General features: G+C 37.0%; 1 protein-coding gene across 3 annotated transcripts in view; it reads right to left on the reverse strand.

Annotated features, from left to right (window-relative positions):
- The window catches only part of UNC5C (unc-5 netrin receptor C), a 385297-nt gene that overhangs the window by 152607 nt on the left and 215861 nt on the right, over positions 1-16829 (reverse strand). For all 3 annotated transcript variants that reach the window (XM_005555481.3, XM_005555480.4, XM_074040173.1), the window contains exon 2: positions 14660-14881. In XM_005555481.3, the coding sequence (XP_005555538.1) occupies positions 14660-14881 (222 nt within the window). The remainder of the gene's footprint in view (positions 1-14659; positions 14882-16829) is intronic.

Genomic DNA, 16829 nt, shown 5'->3' on the forward strand with positions numbered 1-16829 from the left:
GGGCAGCCACCAGAAACTGGAAGAGACAAGAAACAGATTTTCCCCTGGAGCTCCCCGAGGAGGGCAGCTCTGCTGGATTTCAGACTTCTAGCCTCCAAAACTATGAGAAAATACATTTCTGTTGTTTTAAGCCTAGGAGACAAATGCAGTGACTAAGGGCATTTACTGTCCATTCAAAGCCTGGATGCAGAAACCCGACAGAGCAAAAAGGTGAGAAGAAACTGTCTACCATGCAGTGTTTGTCTGGTTTCACAAATGCCCCCAGAATGGGTTTGGAGAGGCAGCCTCTTAGTCACTGAGGTCACTTCATACAGAGGGCATCACTGTCCAGGGTCACCCAGGGTGCAGCTATAAAAAGAGGTATGCCATTCACCCCCTGCCATTCCTGGACTCGCCTTGTACAGAACATTCCCCTGGGTTTTTCGGGTGAAATTTTAATTCACTTAAGCCTGAGAGTTCCCTGCACTTCGCCCAGGAGGCTGCTATCCTTCTGCTTTAGCGGTTTAATAGGCAGAGACAGGGGAAAGGATATTGAAGAAAGCAGGAGCTCTATCCATGTAACTCTATACCATAGGACTACCAAGGGGTTTCATGAGTTTATTCTCAGAATGAGAGGCAAACCTGAGCAAATCGTAAAGCATGCTCATTTCCCCCCATCTCTCTTTTTCCTCCTCTCTTTTGCTCCCTCCAGACTGGGATATCCTTAAGTGCAGTAATCAGGTCTTGGTTATGCCTCTACTTACAGCACCAAGTAAAGTATCTAGGTCACGGATTTTGAACAGAACATCTATGTACTCCCTCTCTGCCACACTTCTACAATAAATAGCATCTCTCTTGTGCCCTGGTTTTCAAGCCTGGCTGTACATTAGCATTACTAGAGAGCTTAAAACAAACAGACAGAGGAAAAGCTATGGCCTGTTCCCAATTAAATGATTATCTCTGGGGCTGGGGCCAGGACCTAGGTGTTTTCAAAAATCCCCCCTGGTAACTGTCAAGTGCAGCCAGGGTTGACAGTTCCTGCCCTAATAGTTCCTTGAGGCTCTTGCCTTCATGTTCTGGAAACTTTCTTCCAGAACACAATTTTTATAATCAGGTTAAACCTTTGATGAAATTAGAAATGAGTCCAAGGCTCCCTCATCTGAATTGCTTTTCATTGCAAGATACTGTATTTCCTACATGCTGTGCTTACTTTTTTGCCAGACCCTGATAGTTGGCTAATGGTAGTGCTCATGTTACATGGGCTGGTTTTTATATCTCCAAAAGGTACTATTTAGAGGATCTGGCAAGAATGGATATTTCAACAGGCTTCCCCAGGACTGGTCTGACAAGCATTAGCTGAGCGATGACTCAGGACTGATGGTAAACACGGGGGAAGACAATATGATCCACAGCTAGTTAGCGATGTACCCCCGACTCAAGGGTTCGCATTTGATTATTCATCGATTGTGGAAATTTTTAACTAAAAAGTTCTTAATTGTGTTTTCAAAGATGGCAAAAAATGATAGGTTGGGAAGAGAGAAACAGCATCAGGATTTTGACCAAATTATTGAGAGAATAGTGGGTACTAAGATTCAGTGATACGGAAACAAATAGAATGGAATAATAGCCTGGATCATTATATCATAATTACCAACCAGTTTACTTATATTTAGCACAATAGGTTCAGACACCCAACAATAATATTTAAATTTTAGGAGAAAAGCTATGCTCTTTTGAAAGTGGACCCTCTCTTTTAAGCATACATTGTTTCTTAAACTTCCTTTAAAATGATGCTTAATTTGTTTTATATGATAACCCCAAACTCTTTTAAATGTTTCTTCCATGAAAATAAAGTAAAAGATGGCTCACGCCTGTAATCCCAGCACTTTGGGAGGCCGAGGTGGGCGGGTTGCCTGAGGTCAGGAATTCGAGACCAGCCTGGCCAACATGGTAAAACCTTGTCTCTGCTAAAAATACAAAAATTAGCCCAGTGTGGTGGTGGGCACCTATAATCCCAGCTACTCGGGAGGCTGAGGCAGGAGGATCACTTTAACCCAGGAGGTGGAGGTTGCAGTGAGTCAAGATCATGCCATTGTACTCCAGCCTGGGTGACAGGAGAGAAATTCCATCTCAAAAAAAAAAAAAAAAAAAAAGTAAAAGAGATTCTTCTTAAACCCTTCACATGCTTCAGCCAAAGGTTAGATTAAAAAGTACAATATGGCTTTTAACAATTGTGCTATTCTCACTTCGAAGTGGTCATATTAAAACTCAGCACACAGCATATGCATGGTTGCTGAGCACGTGGCAACATTGCTATAGCAACACAATCACTAGTTTTGCTCCTGAAATGTCTGTTTCAGTAGCATGTTATCTAGATGAAGAATGTTCCTTGGACTCCAGCTTCTTATTGTAGCCTCTATGTGGGCCTGAGGATGGATACAATTTGATTTTTTCTCTTCTGAATTTGGAAAAACACACACACATGCAAATATGTGGGTCTGTATTTACATATCTACTTATATGCATATTTTTGATTAAATTGTATTAATCAGTGCTTTCATCTTCACTGTGGACAAGAAGAGGAGTTATGTATTACAAGTAACCTTGCCCTAAGTGTTAATTGGCAGGGGAGAATTCCTTTGTGTTTATTACACTAAAAACTCTCACTGTGTATAATTTTAGAAAATTTCTCTTTTCCCCTAGTGAAACACAACTTGCTAAAATTGCATTGAAAGGTGAAATGTTTTCTCACCTTTACTTTGCAATCATGTTCTAGGCCATATCTGTGCAATAAATATATGCTATTAAAATTTTCTGTACAGTAGAAATTCAAACATTAAAAATCTTCCCCATGGGATATAATTAAATTAAAATTACATAGTTCTGCAAATAGGATATAGTCAGGGTGTTCCGGAGTATACACGGGGTCTATAATACTGATATTTGCAAATATTGGAATTACCAAAAATGAACAAATAACAATAACAATAAAAACTTCATGACAACAATAGATTAGAAACAAAAAGAATCTAAATGTGTAGCCTAAAAATTTTCAAGTACTCTCTTCTTTTTGTAAGCTAGAAAAAGAATGAAAAGAAAAACATTTATATGCGGAAGGTGAGCTCAAATAAGTCAGCTAGCAGAGATTCATCTGCGTCATATAATGGAAGCAACTGCAACAAACACTCAGGTTCTAGAACTCTGATCTAACCATGTTTTTGTAATTGCAGCTGAGTTTATGTTGGCCATGTTAGCCCAGGTGTTTAAAGACAAAGTCAACGTGAAATAAGGATGAATCAATTGTGAACACTAATAAATGAAAAATAAGATTTAAACATTAAAAAATCTTCCCCATGGGATACTGAATCTTCAAATACTGCATAGAAAATTTTAATAACATATACTTATTGCACAGATATGGCCTAGAACATGATTGCAAAGTAAAGGTGAGAAAACATTACACCTTTCAATCCAGGACAATTGATATTCTGTTATGACTAACCAGCAACTACTATCTTGTGAAGTTATCAGATTAACTCAGTGAAATAGCCTCATGTACTACATGGGTCCTTATCAATTTTCTATTTTTATTTACTCAGCCCTGGGGCCAGCCTCATACTGAAAAGAAAAAATTGTTAGTCTCTGGTATTGAAATAAGTACCTCTGAGAAAGAAATCAAATAAATAATTGATTTAAATTCCAGAATCATTTATCTTCATTGGCAGACAACTGTATTACAGATATAAAGCTCCATTCTTGCAAAGGCAATATTCCTACTGACTTAAATAACAAATTATGGAATGAGGTTCAAGTAGAGTTTTCAAATTTTATGCATCATTTACTAAAATGTAAGCAAAACCCACATAACTTCCTTTTGAAATTGTTCACTCTGTTAATGAGAACTGAGTTTAAAATGATTACATGGATAATAACAATTGGTGTGATAGGTATATTTATTGTATAAAGTAACTCTTCTTACAGAAGATTAAGCTATCTTTATGTATTCCTCAAATTACCTATTCATGAAATATTCCAAATACACACTGTTGGTTTGTCTCACTAAATTTCAGTTACACAAATTTAGTAGGATGACTAGCTATAATCTCAGAAAATAAACTGTCATTGATCATTGCCTGTGCTTAGCACCTTGTTATAAACTACAGAAAAGAAAAAGCTTTACAAAAGATAAACCATACCATAGCATTCCAATCTAGTTGGAGAAACAGAGATTATATATATTATATATACATGCACCTCTATTAATAAATGTATACATAAATATAACTTTAATAAATAACACATGATATTGAATATAAGACTGTGACTTCTGCACTTCAGAAATGGTTGAATATTGGCCAGGCACAGTGGCTCATGCCTATAATCCCAGCATTTTGGGAGGCTGAGGCAGGTGGATCACCTGAGGTCAGGAGTTCGAGACCAGCCTGGCCAACACAGTGAAACACCGTCTCTACCAAAAATACAAAAATTAGCTAGGCATGGTGGCAGGCATCTGTAATACCAGCTACTTGGGAGGCCTGGGCAGGAGAATCTCTTGAACCCAGAAGGTGGAGGTTGTAGTGAGCCGAGATCATGCCACTGCACTTCAGCCTGGGTGACAGAGCGAGACTCCATCTCAAAAAAAAAGGTTGAATGCTGAATATTGATGATTTCATAGGGATTATCATAGTATTTCCACAATTACCATGAGTATAAAGAAAACGGAAGTACAAATAACAGAAATGAGGACATATTTACCTATGACTTGGGTTTTTATAGAAAGATTCATTCACAGTATTGCATTTGAGATACTTCTTTAAGAATGAATAAGGTGTTGACAGAGGTGGAGCGAAGAAAAGTATGGTATAAAGGATAATTAACTCATTCAAAATGTATTTATTGAGTCCCTACTAAGTACCCAACATCATGTTAAGCAGGAGCAGGAACAGTAAAAAAAGACAGACACGGCCCTGAATTTCATGAAGCCTTCTCTTGACCTATAATGTTTAGACTAAAGAGGGGAGAGATTTGGGGAAAGAGATGTGATAATTATCTTTTTCAAGTTATCTAAGACTAATAATAAGAGGACAAGATGTGAACAAACTTATTTTCTGAAGTTCCATGTGATGTAAGCAGGTTCACAAAGTCAAGATAATAAAAAATTAGTTTCACTCAATTTAATGAAGAGCATGCCAACAATTAATTAAGCTGAACTAAATGACTGCCATAGTTCTCAAAACTTAATGTTTCTATGATTATAATGCTCCAAACTATAAAGAAAAGAGTATGCATCACTTGATAGAGTTTATACAGATCTCCCGTAGTTCCCCTTTGAAAATCTGTGAGTGGCATTTCCTAAATCATCTCCTGGTGTGACATTAAGATCTCATGATATTTCAATAGAGATTCTGTGAAAAAGATTACAGTTGACAAATAGTAAAAAGGTTATCAGGTCAGGCGTGGTGGCTCATGCCTGTAATCCCAGCACTTCGGGAAGCTGAGGCAGGTGGATCACGAGGAGTTCAAGACCAGCCTGGCCAACATGGTGAAACCCAGTCTCTAATAAAAATACCAAGTTAGCCGGGCATAGTGGCACACGCCTGTAGTCCCAGCTGCTCAGGAGGCTGAGGCAGGAGAATCGCCTGAACCTGGGAGGTGGAGGTTGCAGTGAGCCGAGATCGCACCACTGACTCTAGCCTGGTGACAGAGCGAGACTCCATCTCAATAAATAAATAAATAAATAAATAAATAAATAAGATTTTCTCATTAGAGACCTTTCCTTAGACTTTCACATGCTAATACAGAGGTCCCCAACCCCCAGGCCACGGACCAGTACTGGAACTAGGCCACACGGCAGGAGGTGTGCAACAGGTGAGAGAGCATTACGTCCTGAGCTCTGCCTCCTGTCAGATCAGTGGCAGCATTAGATTCTCACAGGAGCGCAAACCATGTTGTGAACTGCACATGCAAGGGATATAGGTTGTATGCAGCTTATGAGAATCTAATGCCTGATGATCTGTCACTGTCTCCCATCACCCCCACATGAGACTGCTGCAGAAAAACAAGCTCAGGGCTCCCACTGATTCTACATTTATGGTGAGTTGTATATTCATTTTATTATATATTACCATATAATAATAATAGAAATAAAGTGCACAATAAATGTAATGCACTTGAATCATCCCTAAATTATCCCCCTCCCACTTTGTGGAAAAAGTGTTTTCCATGAAAACGGTCCCTTGTGCCAAAAAGGTTGGGGACTGTTGTGCTAATATACGTTTGCTATGGTCTCATTACTCATATCCCCTCAAATTCATATGTTGAAATGCTACTTCCCTAGGTGATGGTATTAGGAGGCAGGGCCTCTGGAAGGTGACTAGGCCATGGGGGCAAGTGTCATGAAGAATGGGTTACTGCTTTTATAAAAGAGACAAGGGAGGCACCCTTTGCCCCTTCTGTCATGTGAGGACACAGCAAGAAGGCACCATCTAGAAGGAAGCAGGCCCTCATCACACAACGAATCTGCTGGATATTGGATTTCCCAGCCTCCAAATCTGTGAGACATACATTTCTGTTCTTTATAAATGACCCAGGCTGTGGTATTTTGCTACAGCAGCCCAGATGGATTAAGATGACTTAGTACTTTCTCCAAAAAGGGAATATAATTACTGCAGCGTTTCCTACATTGGCTGCAAAGTTTTTGTTTTCTTGTTTTCCAAAATAACATCTATTAAGAACTTATAAGACACTGGTGGTTTGTTGAACACAGTTTAAGAGGAAAAACCCTATCAGCTTACTATACAAGGCATGTGGTAAAGGTGAAACTATGGGACAAGGCTAGAAAGTTTGATTAGGAGCCAATTTTACTGAAGACTTTGAAGATAAGATCAAGGAGGATGTGCTTTATTTCATGGACAAAGGGGAACCATTATATATTTTTAAGAAGGGGAATGACAACCACTTGGAAAAACCATTTGAACACTTGTCTTTTAGGCCTATAACTACTTGGAGAATAAACTGCTCGAAAAAAGGCCAAAATAAAGAAGATGTAGGTGGCTATTTAGATAATCAAAGAGGTATATATTAAAGAGTAGAAGGGGAGTAGAAGCAAGACTTAAAACAGAAGGATGATTTGAAAATAAATTGGCAATACTTGATGATCATTTTGCTTGTTGGAGTGAAGGATGAAGCTGAGATTTTAATTTTTGGTACCCAGATGGAGAGAAAAGGTATCTGAAATAGGAATACAAAAGGAGGAGGATTTTCATTGTTCCCACTCTTGCAACAAATGGGGTCTTGAGTGAGCACAGTACACCTAAGCTGAGGTTTGATTAGAAGCAATTCACTTAAATTTATGCCCAATTATAGCTTCTCTTCATCACTTCCTTTTTTCCATTAAGGATCACTGTTTGCTAATTGGCCAAAAGGCAAAGGCCTTCAAGAATGAAAAACCAGACCCTAAACACTAGCGTATGTTATTATATTAAAGAATCACAAAGGCCTGCATGTGGAAAACCTGACACAAAGCAAGGAAGGCAAATAAAAACATGAAAAATGCACATACAGCTGACACTCTGGAGCTGTTTTTCCTGGGAAAAGAAATAATTGTATTGCATAGCTGTTTTTTTAGACTAACTGTTCTGTGTTCAGTAGTTATGCAAAACTTAGGGAGACACCAGGCACAGGGCCAACAGCAAAGTTTTTGGAAGCAGAGAGCTCTGGGTTCATATCCTGGCTGCATCACTTCCTCATTAGGTGATTTGAGGCAAGTTTGTTTCTTTATCCTGCTGAGCCTCCGATTCCTAATTTACCAAAGGAGATTCTTAGAAATTATCTCATAAGACACTTGTGATGACTAAAAAACAGAATACATGTAAGGTGTTTGGGATAAGGCCTGGAACTTTTCTTTTTGTTGTGTTGACCTCATTGATATTTTCTGCTAACTTGAGAATAATTAAAGATGAAGAAGGAAAATCTCAGGGATTATTAAAATTTCAACATAACCATGGTTTTCTAAACCTCTTTGCTTCTTCACAGAGAAAAAATATTTGCTTTTAGATGGTAGATCTTAGGTACCATGGAAACAAGAGTTGAAAAGACTTCAAGTAAATAGAAAGCGAACAGCGGAGCCTGAGTTTTTCTTAAAAATGTAACCACAAAATATTGAGTAGATCATGATTTCTATGGAATTTTGAAGGCAACATAGGCATGTATTACTGTATTACCAAATCAAGAACTTTCAAATATTGAAAATTTCTAAATGATTTATTATAAGCTGCTTTCCACTTTTCTGTTTCTTATATGTAAGAAATGCAATTGTGGTTTCAATGATGGAAAGGCAAAGAGTAATGGTAATGAATGATCTTCAATCAGTACATTTTGTTATGATCAATGGATAGATATAATCAGTGAGTATAAATAAGTATTTGATTCCTATTTAATGATTTCCTAATTTAAAAGACGATCTTATGAGTTGGAGAAGAAATTTGTTTTATTTTAGTTTTATTGTCTTGCAGTTTTTAAATACGAAGTTACCTTTGATAGATATTTTATTGAATGTAGTCAACTTTTCTTAGTCTCAAGGTAATGTAGCTTGGTTGTCACTAAATATCCTTCTAAATATGATTATAAGGCAGAGGAATGTATAAAAACAACTTGTTTGCAACGTCTCTTCTCTGTCTTATCAAAGGATAACCAGATTTGATTTTTTCCAATACTAAGAAAATTTACCTGATTTGAAATACATTTCAGGACTTAATGTATTCTAAAATTTCTTGCTATTAAGAACCAATAAATCCCCAACAATACTACAGTCAGACTCCAGTTGAGAACCAAAGTTGCAGGGCGAATCTAGCTTCAAGAAAAACCCCTCAACCCCCACCCCTAAAAAAACAAATGCCTTTATTTCAGTTGCATTCACGATATTCTGATCTCACAGGAAAGCAAAAAACTTTAACATAAAAAGCCTACAAATTTCTCCACCAATATTTGTCCATATTGGGGATTTATGATAGCAGGCAAAGAGAGGCAATAAAGTGGTACGGGCTTTTGTTCAGGTTTCATTATTTATTATGAAAATAACACATTCACAGGATTGAAAAAAAAAAAAACAAACCTCAAACAATAAAAGTCCCTTTATCACCCCAGACTCTAAGGTGTCAACTGCTTGTTATATGTTTCTCCAGAAAAATTCTAATGCACCTACAAATATACATGCATCCTCTTTCTTTATACATGGAAGCATATCACACACAGTACACAGTCTTCTCTACTTTGGCTTTCATTCTAAGTTTTATCTCAGAGAGTTTTCTATAGCTTCATATATATCTGATGCAACCTCATTGTTTTAAAATGGATGATGGCCAGGTATGGTGGGCCTCTTCCCCTGTAGCTCCAGTGATATGGACAGGAGGAAGGGAAATACTGAGTTGAAGAGGGCAGTTCCCCAGCAAAGGCCCCATCCTCAAGCCTGGAAACTACAGCCCCCTGTTTTCCTGCCCAAGTTACCTTTTTTGGCCTGCCCTGCCCCTCTATCCTGTGCTCGCATAAGCCCCAGACCTTAGCTGGCAGAGAGACAAGCAGCTGAATGTCGAGAGAAGCAACTGAGCATCGGAGACTACAGATAGACGCAGTATAACTTCTGACTGCATGACTTTGGAGAGGAGGAGCCTGGCCGCAGATGGCCGGGCTTCACGGAAAGATCACCTTCTTCCCATATCATCCTCTTTCCAGCTCCCTTTCTGCTGAGAGCCACTTCCACCGCTTAATAAAATCCTACTCATTCATCACCTTTCAAACTGTTCCTGTGACCTGATTCTTCCTTAATGCTGAAAAAGAATTCAGGACACACTGGGTGTAGGAACTCAAAAAGGCTGTCACAATGACTCTTCACGGAGCTGTTCACGTTTAAGGCATCTGTGGAGGCAAAGCTGAAAGAGCACTGTTTATAACACGTGCCCTCTGGGGCTCCAAAGCTCTGTCACAGGCAACTTCCAGTCACTGCTGCAGGCTGGTAAAGGGTTCCTTCCTGCTGGAGCCCAAAGGCACTCGCCCCAGCTCCTGCACCCCCTCACCTGCACGCTCCTCCTCTCAAAAGGTGTTTGAGTGTAGCTTAAAGAGAAAATGAGCCATACCCCTGTTGCAAGCCCCAGAAGTGGTCGAGGGAACTCTCCTGTTTCACCAGTGCATTGGGAGGCTAAGGCAGCAGGATCACTTGAGCACAGGAGTTTGGAGACCAGCCTGGGCAATATAGCAAGACCCCATCTCTACAAAAAATGAAAAATTAGCCAGGCATGGTAGTGTGCCTGTAGTTGTAGCTATTTGGGAGGCTGAGGTGGGAGGATCATTTGAGCCCAGGAGTGTAAAGCTTGCAGTGAGCTATGATCATGTCACTGCATTCCAGTCTGGGAGACAGAGGAAGACCCTGTTTCCAAAAAAATAAAAAATAAATTTAAAAGTATCACAGTAGGGATAAACAGTCCCTGATATGCAACTGCAACAAAGGTTCAATGGCCAACCTTTGTGCACATTTGGAATTATATTTCAGATAGTTTCTAGGTTTGTAACTACTCAGTAGAAGCTATATACCTTTCAATATTGAAGGTATTTTCAAATTGGCCTTCAAAAAGATTGTATCAATTTAAACACCCATCAACAAATTATGCCTTTAATCAACACCATATGTTTTAACAAACGTTTTGATCCTGATGACATCTCCTTAGATACTTAATTACCATTTACACTGCTGTTCCTGTATCTTGTTGTGTCAACAACTCTGCTCAATTTTCTATTGGGTTGCTGATCTTTTCTTTAAATAGAGTTTTGAGCTATTTATATATTTATAAAATTAGCCTGTTGGCTAATAGATAGCCACAGATACTATAACTAGTTTTTAATTCTGTCTCTTGGTTTTGTTTGTGGTTTTCTTACTTTGGATATTCATGTTTAATGATGCCTTCCTGTAAGACTTATAGATTGTGTGTCCCGATTTAAAAGACTATGCTCACCACTGAAACCAACCAACCAATTGCCAAATTTTCTCCTAATGATGATGGTGATGGTGGCAATGATGATGATGATTTTAAGCCCCAACATCTAGCATTTATTTTGTTCTAAAGAATGAGATAGTTTCAGGTTTTCTTTATTATTTTTCAATTTGAACTTCCTATCTTGTTTTATGAAATAATTTACGGAATAAACTATTTTCCTCACTGGTTAAAAAACTGATCTTTATTACATTCTAGGTAATGTAATAGGTACAAATGCCTTAGGTGTTTGTTTCTTGATCTCTATTTTAATCCATTAATCTGTATGTTTTATCCTCTGCTAAGATCAAACTCTTTTAACTTCTTTAGCATTATATTTATAATGAGTTAGGTCTTTCTCATTACTCTACTATTTAAGAATTCTCTCAGCTATTTTCCCAAAGTATTTTTAATAAAATGACGGTGACATTACAGATTCATTTATAAGTATTAGACATTTAAACATATTTGACCTTTCCATTCAAGAGTAATGTGTGTTTCCTTAATGTAAGTCATGATATCTTTTTGTCTCTAAGTAGGATTTTTAAATTTCCTTTAAAAAATTCTGCAAAATTTTTGTTAAGTATATACCTACATGTTTTCTTTTACATAGCTATTCTAAATGACATCTTTTACTGCATTTTAATTTGAATTGGCTGTCTGTACATAGGAAAGTTGGTTGTTTATACAAATTTTTTATCAGCTATTTTCTCTATTCTCTTGATTTAAAAATTTTTTTTCTTTTAAAATGCATACATTTTCCAGGAGCACAAAATCACATAATTTGTCATAAATGATGATTTTCCACTTTCTTTACTATTTTTGTACCTCTTCATTACTTGTGTCATCTAATGGCACTGGCTGGTAGATTAGAATAATACCAATTAATAATGGTATCTGTGGGCATCTTTGTCTTTTTCCTAACTTCATTCTTTTTATTTGTAGTAAGTTATGGGATATAAGTATAATTTGTTGCATGAATAGATTACATAGTGGTAAAGTCAGGGCTTTTGGAGGTATCCATCACCTGAATAACATACACTGTACCCATTAAGTAATTTCTCATCACTTACCCCCTCACCCATCTGCACCCTTCTGAGTCTCCATTGTCTATCATTCCACACTCAACATCCATGTGTACAGATTATTTAGCTCTCACAAGTGAGAATATGTGGCATTTATTAATATATTTCTGGGTCTGAGTTACTTCACTTAACATAATGGCCTCCAGTTCCATCCATGTTGCTGCAAAAGACATGGTTTCAGTCTTTTTTATGGATGAATAGTATTCTATTGTTTGTATATACCACATTTTCTTTATCTGATTATCCACTGATGGACACTTGGGTTGATTCCCTATCTTTGCTATTGTGAATAGAGCTATGAAAAATATATGAGTGCAGGTATCTTTTTGATGTAATGATTTCTCTTCCTTTGGGTAGGTACCAAGTAGTGGGATTGTTGGATTAAATGGTGTGCTATTTTTAATTCTCTGAGAAATCTCCATACTGTTTTCCATAGAGGTTGTACTAATTTACATTCCCACCAAGTTTTTCCTAACTTTAAGGGTAATACTTACATGAGTCTAGTATGTTAGCTTTTGGCTGGATGCTGGCTTTTTTTTTTTTTTTTGTAAAGTTTTGGATGAAAATGAAAGCTCCCAATAAAGCTATATTGTATTTCACTCCATTCCTGAATCTCAGGAGAACTGAGAAAGTATTGAATTTCCTAAATCATCCCTTAGTTCTCATCTGTCTCTCCTGAATTTAAATGAAAACATGCAAACTATTTTAGTTTATAGTTAATTTAAAAGGTAGTCTTAATCATTGATGTATATAATATTAACGAATTTTGTGTAGAATTATTAAAAATAAGGGTTTCACAGAAAGGAAATCTCTCTCAATATATGTGTATAAGTGTGTGTGGGTGTGTTACCAACATAGCATGAAATTGTTAGAAGCATTCAATATTAGAATAGTTTTGTTTCTATATAATCTTCCTATATAGGCATTTCATTATTTTAGTAAAGATAAGCCTGAATATGTTGTGACATATTTGAGCTTTTGTGATTTCTTTCTCTTTCCTTTTATCATTAAAGCTTATTTGTTTGAAATCTGTACAAATACGTGAGCTGAAACAAATACAACTCAATCCACTTGAGATTTTGAAGACATCTGGTGGAGTTATTTTCTGAGTAATTAGACCAAGAGGTGGGACAATTCCCTGAAGTAAGCTACCCTACAATTGGATACCCAGTTGTATCTGCAGTCATCAGCTTGCATTCAGTGAGCATATTGATTCACAAATTGACAAGCAATTATGTAGAGTTGCCACCTGATTTTCCAAAGACCATTTATGTTATAAAGAATATGCCCCAAATGCTTTTTAAAAAGTTGCCTCTTCTCAGTCCTCTCATAGTCAGTTCTGTTTCTTTATGTTCTGTCACCTCAATATGCTATTTACTTTGTTGCAGACCTTGAAAGTAGAAAGTAGAGCCCTCAAGTGCTGGTCTCTACTTGTCTCTGGTTAATCCAACACTTGGGCACAAATATGAATTATTTACAATTTGGATTTTGAACATGTGTATCCATTTTGGTATAGAAAGACATCTATGAAGGATAACAAAGATATTTAAATGCTTCAATTTTTGTCATGCTTGATATTCTTTGGCTTGAAAACGTTGAACAATAAAGTATTAATACTTAAATATATGTCAACATTACAAAATCATAAGTCTGGAAGATATCTGAAAGTTCAAAGAGTTATTCTCTCTGTTGGAGAGCAAAAACACTTATACTACCATGGAAAGATATATATGTTTCCAATTTAAAAGAACTCCAGGAGATTCCACAACCACCCTAACTTATCCATTGTGTAGCAGAAAATTGCTATCAAGAAAGTTTCCTTTATATCTAATTGAAATCCCACAGGTTATTAGAATCTACTTCATCCTTTCTTTGCCTTTAGTATTTTATCTTTAAGGATGGTATTTACAGAGCAACAAAGTCAGGAGTTTTAACCATGCCGCGGCAAAGATAATCAGATCAAGACCCTCTGAGAAAGGGCTACAATTACCATTTCTTCTGTTCATGGATCCTACACTATCACTGTTCTGAATCACCCTTAATTTAATTTTAGATAAGAGTTAGGAAGTTAGGATTCACTTTTGGATGTAAATTATGAGTATAAGATACTTTGAATCTATGACATTTACAAATCCTTAACAAATGTAAGGGCAAACTACGCACATGGATTAACATTAGACAGTAATGTAAACACGTTCAATTTATCCTAGTTAAAAATGCTTCCCAGATCTCAGGCTATTTAGATCTGACTACCACGCAAGTGCAATTCAAGAATATTATTTGCTAGGGCATTTAACATTGTCAGTCTATTCATTTGCATTATTTATCTTCTTAAGTATGAACCATGTTTTAATCTCATGTAGTCCAACGGGAGTCAAGTCAAGATTTATTCACGCCATTTTACTTTTCAACACATGAAACAAGATCACCAAATCTTAACCAACCAATTCAAAACTTTTTTTCAAAGAATAACTCCATTTTCCATTCTACTAATTGAAATTATAGTATGGCCCCAGGCTAGAGTAGTGAGTAACTGAATCTTGAACTGCAATGCAAATGCAATGGAAAACTCACCGGAAGTTTCATCTACTCTTTCATCTACTATGTGGTCCTTCTGATGAACCCATTCACTATTACACTTGAAATAGATCTGGGTGGCAGGGCTGGCTTTACAGTACAGGTTCACAGGCTTATTCTTCACAATATAAGCTTCTTCAGGCTCAATAAGGAAATGTGGCAGAGGCTCAGGTGGATCAGAAGGAAAAGTTTCTGGGAGTTCATGAAAAAAGTCGTCGTCTGAGAAACGAGAAGAAAGTGGAAAATGGTTAACACATTGTAACAACTTGCCTTTTATTTGCTAGTTGTGTAAAAATAATGACTTATAAATGCAGTAATTAAGGGATTTGAATGCCTCCTGTGTGTTAGGCAGTATGTTAGATCTATTGACTGGTCGTTTAACTAAGGATATAGATTATTATTCCCATTTCTATACACAGCAAAACTCAACATCAGGGAGGATAAATAAGTTGCCCTGAGCACATAGGTAGTAAATAGCAGAGCTGAAACTGGAATTCATGTGTATCTCAATTCAAAACCATGATCTTCCCAATGTATCACTACATTTCCTATTATAGAGTGTCACCCTTGAGAGCAGACAAAAGCAAGAGCAACTTCATTAGAAACATTTCTTTGAAAAGCATAAAGCTTATAGATAAAGCTTACATCCTTTGCAAGGAGATGAGCAGAAATATTAGAAACTTTAATTAAAGATCTTTACATTCAAACTCAAATCTGTTGTTATTTTCAAAAGATGTCATTGTGTGAAATATTCATTCAACCCAAAATTTAAAAACCACTTTAGATAATTTGCACACTTTGAGATACATTTTGAACCTGGATTCTGCATGATTCAAAATAAAAAAGTAATAATAAAAGTGCTTTGTATAATAAAACCTATTCTTGTGTTGTACAAAAGTCAAGGTAAAAACAGTCTTTTCAATACATCATAAATAAGTTCAGCCTAATAATAATCTTCCAACTGGGATAGAGGAGAACAAAGCTATTACTAATTCCCCAAATTGGTTACAAACACGTCATGTGAAAACTCTGATGTCAAAATTAAAAATTTTTACAAGTTCTTTAAATGTACTTTTTATTCAGTAGTAAATATAGAGTATGGTATTGATACTTAAAGGCTGGTTGCTCACATGTTGTCTTGAAAGTCATTTTATTTCTTCTTCAGTTGTTGCCCTGTGTTGGAAGATAGCCATTGGTATAGTGGACATCTATCTGTCCACTAAGAAAACTGGCTTGGAACTTTTTTCACTCAAGTCATAAGATAGCTGTCAAATAGTAATGATGTCCGGTCTCTGCTAATCTATTTTGCAGTAAAAATTGACTTCACTTGCATCACTGGACAAAACTAGCATTCAAAGCTGCCCACAGTAGTAAATTTATGACACTGAAATGTAAATGTTGTTTCCTATACCTAGATATTTTTTCTCACTTTACCTCCTTAATTTGCTTTCTTTTGGCAGGGCATCACGTCTAGTTTTTCCATTGTTGAACATCAAGGACAAAAATTGTCAGCTTGCTAAAGAATAACCTTGTTTCCACAACAGGTGCTGGAGAGGATGTGGAGAAATAGGAACACTTTTACACTGTTGGTGGGATTGTAAACTAGTTCAACCATTATGGAAAACAGTATGGCAATTCCTCAAGGATCTAGAACTAGATGTACCATATGACCCAGCCATCCCATTACTGGGTATATACCCAAAGGATTATAAATTATGCTGCTATAAAGACACATGCACACGTATGTTTATTGCGGCACTATTCACAATCGCAAAGACTTGGAATCAACCCAAATGTCCATCAGTGACAGATTGGATTAAGAAAATGTGGCACATATACACCATGGAATACTATGCAGCCATAAAAAAGGATGAGTTTGTGTCCTTTGTAGGGACATGGATGCAGCTGGAAACCATCATTCTTAGCAAACTATCACAAGAACAGAAAACCAAACACCGCATGTTCTCACTCATAGGTGGGAACTGAACAATGAGATCACTCTGACTCAGGAAGGGGAACATCACACACCGGGGCCTATCATGGGGAGGGGGGAGGGGGGAAGGGGGAGGGGGGAGGGGGGAGGGATTGCATTGGGAGTTATACCTGATGTAAATGACGAGTTGATGGGTGCAGCACAGCAACAAGGCACAAGTATACATATGTAACA

Source organism: Macaca fascicularis, chromosome 5 (genome assembly GCF_037993035.2).
Source record: "Macaca fascicularis isolate 582-1 chromosome 5, T2T-MFA8v1.1".
Lineage (NCBI taxonomy): Eukaryota > Metazoa > Chordata > Mammalia > Primates > Cercopithecidae > Macaca > Macaca fascicularis.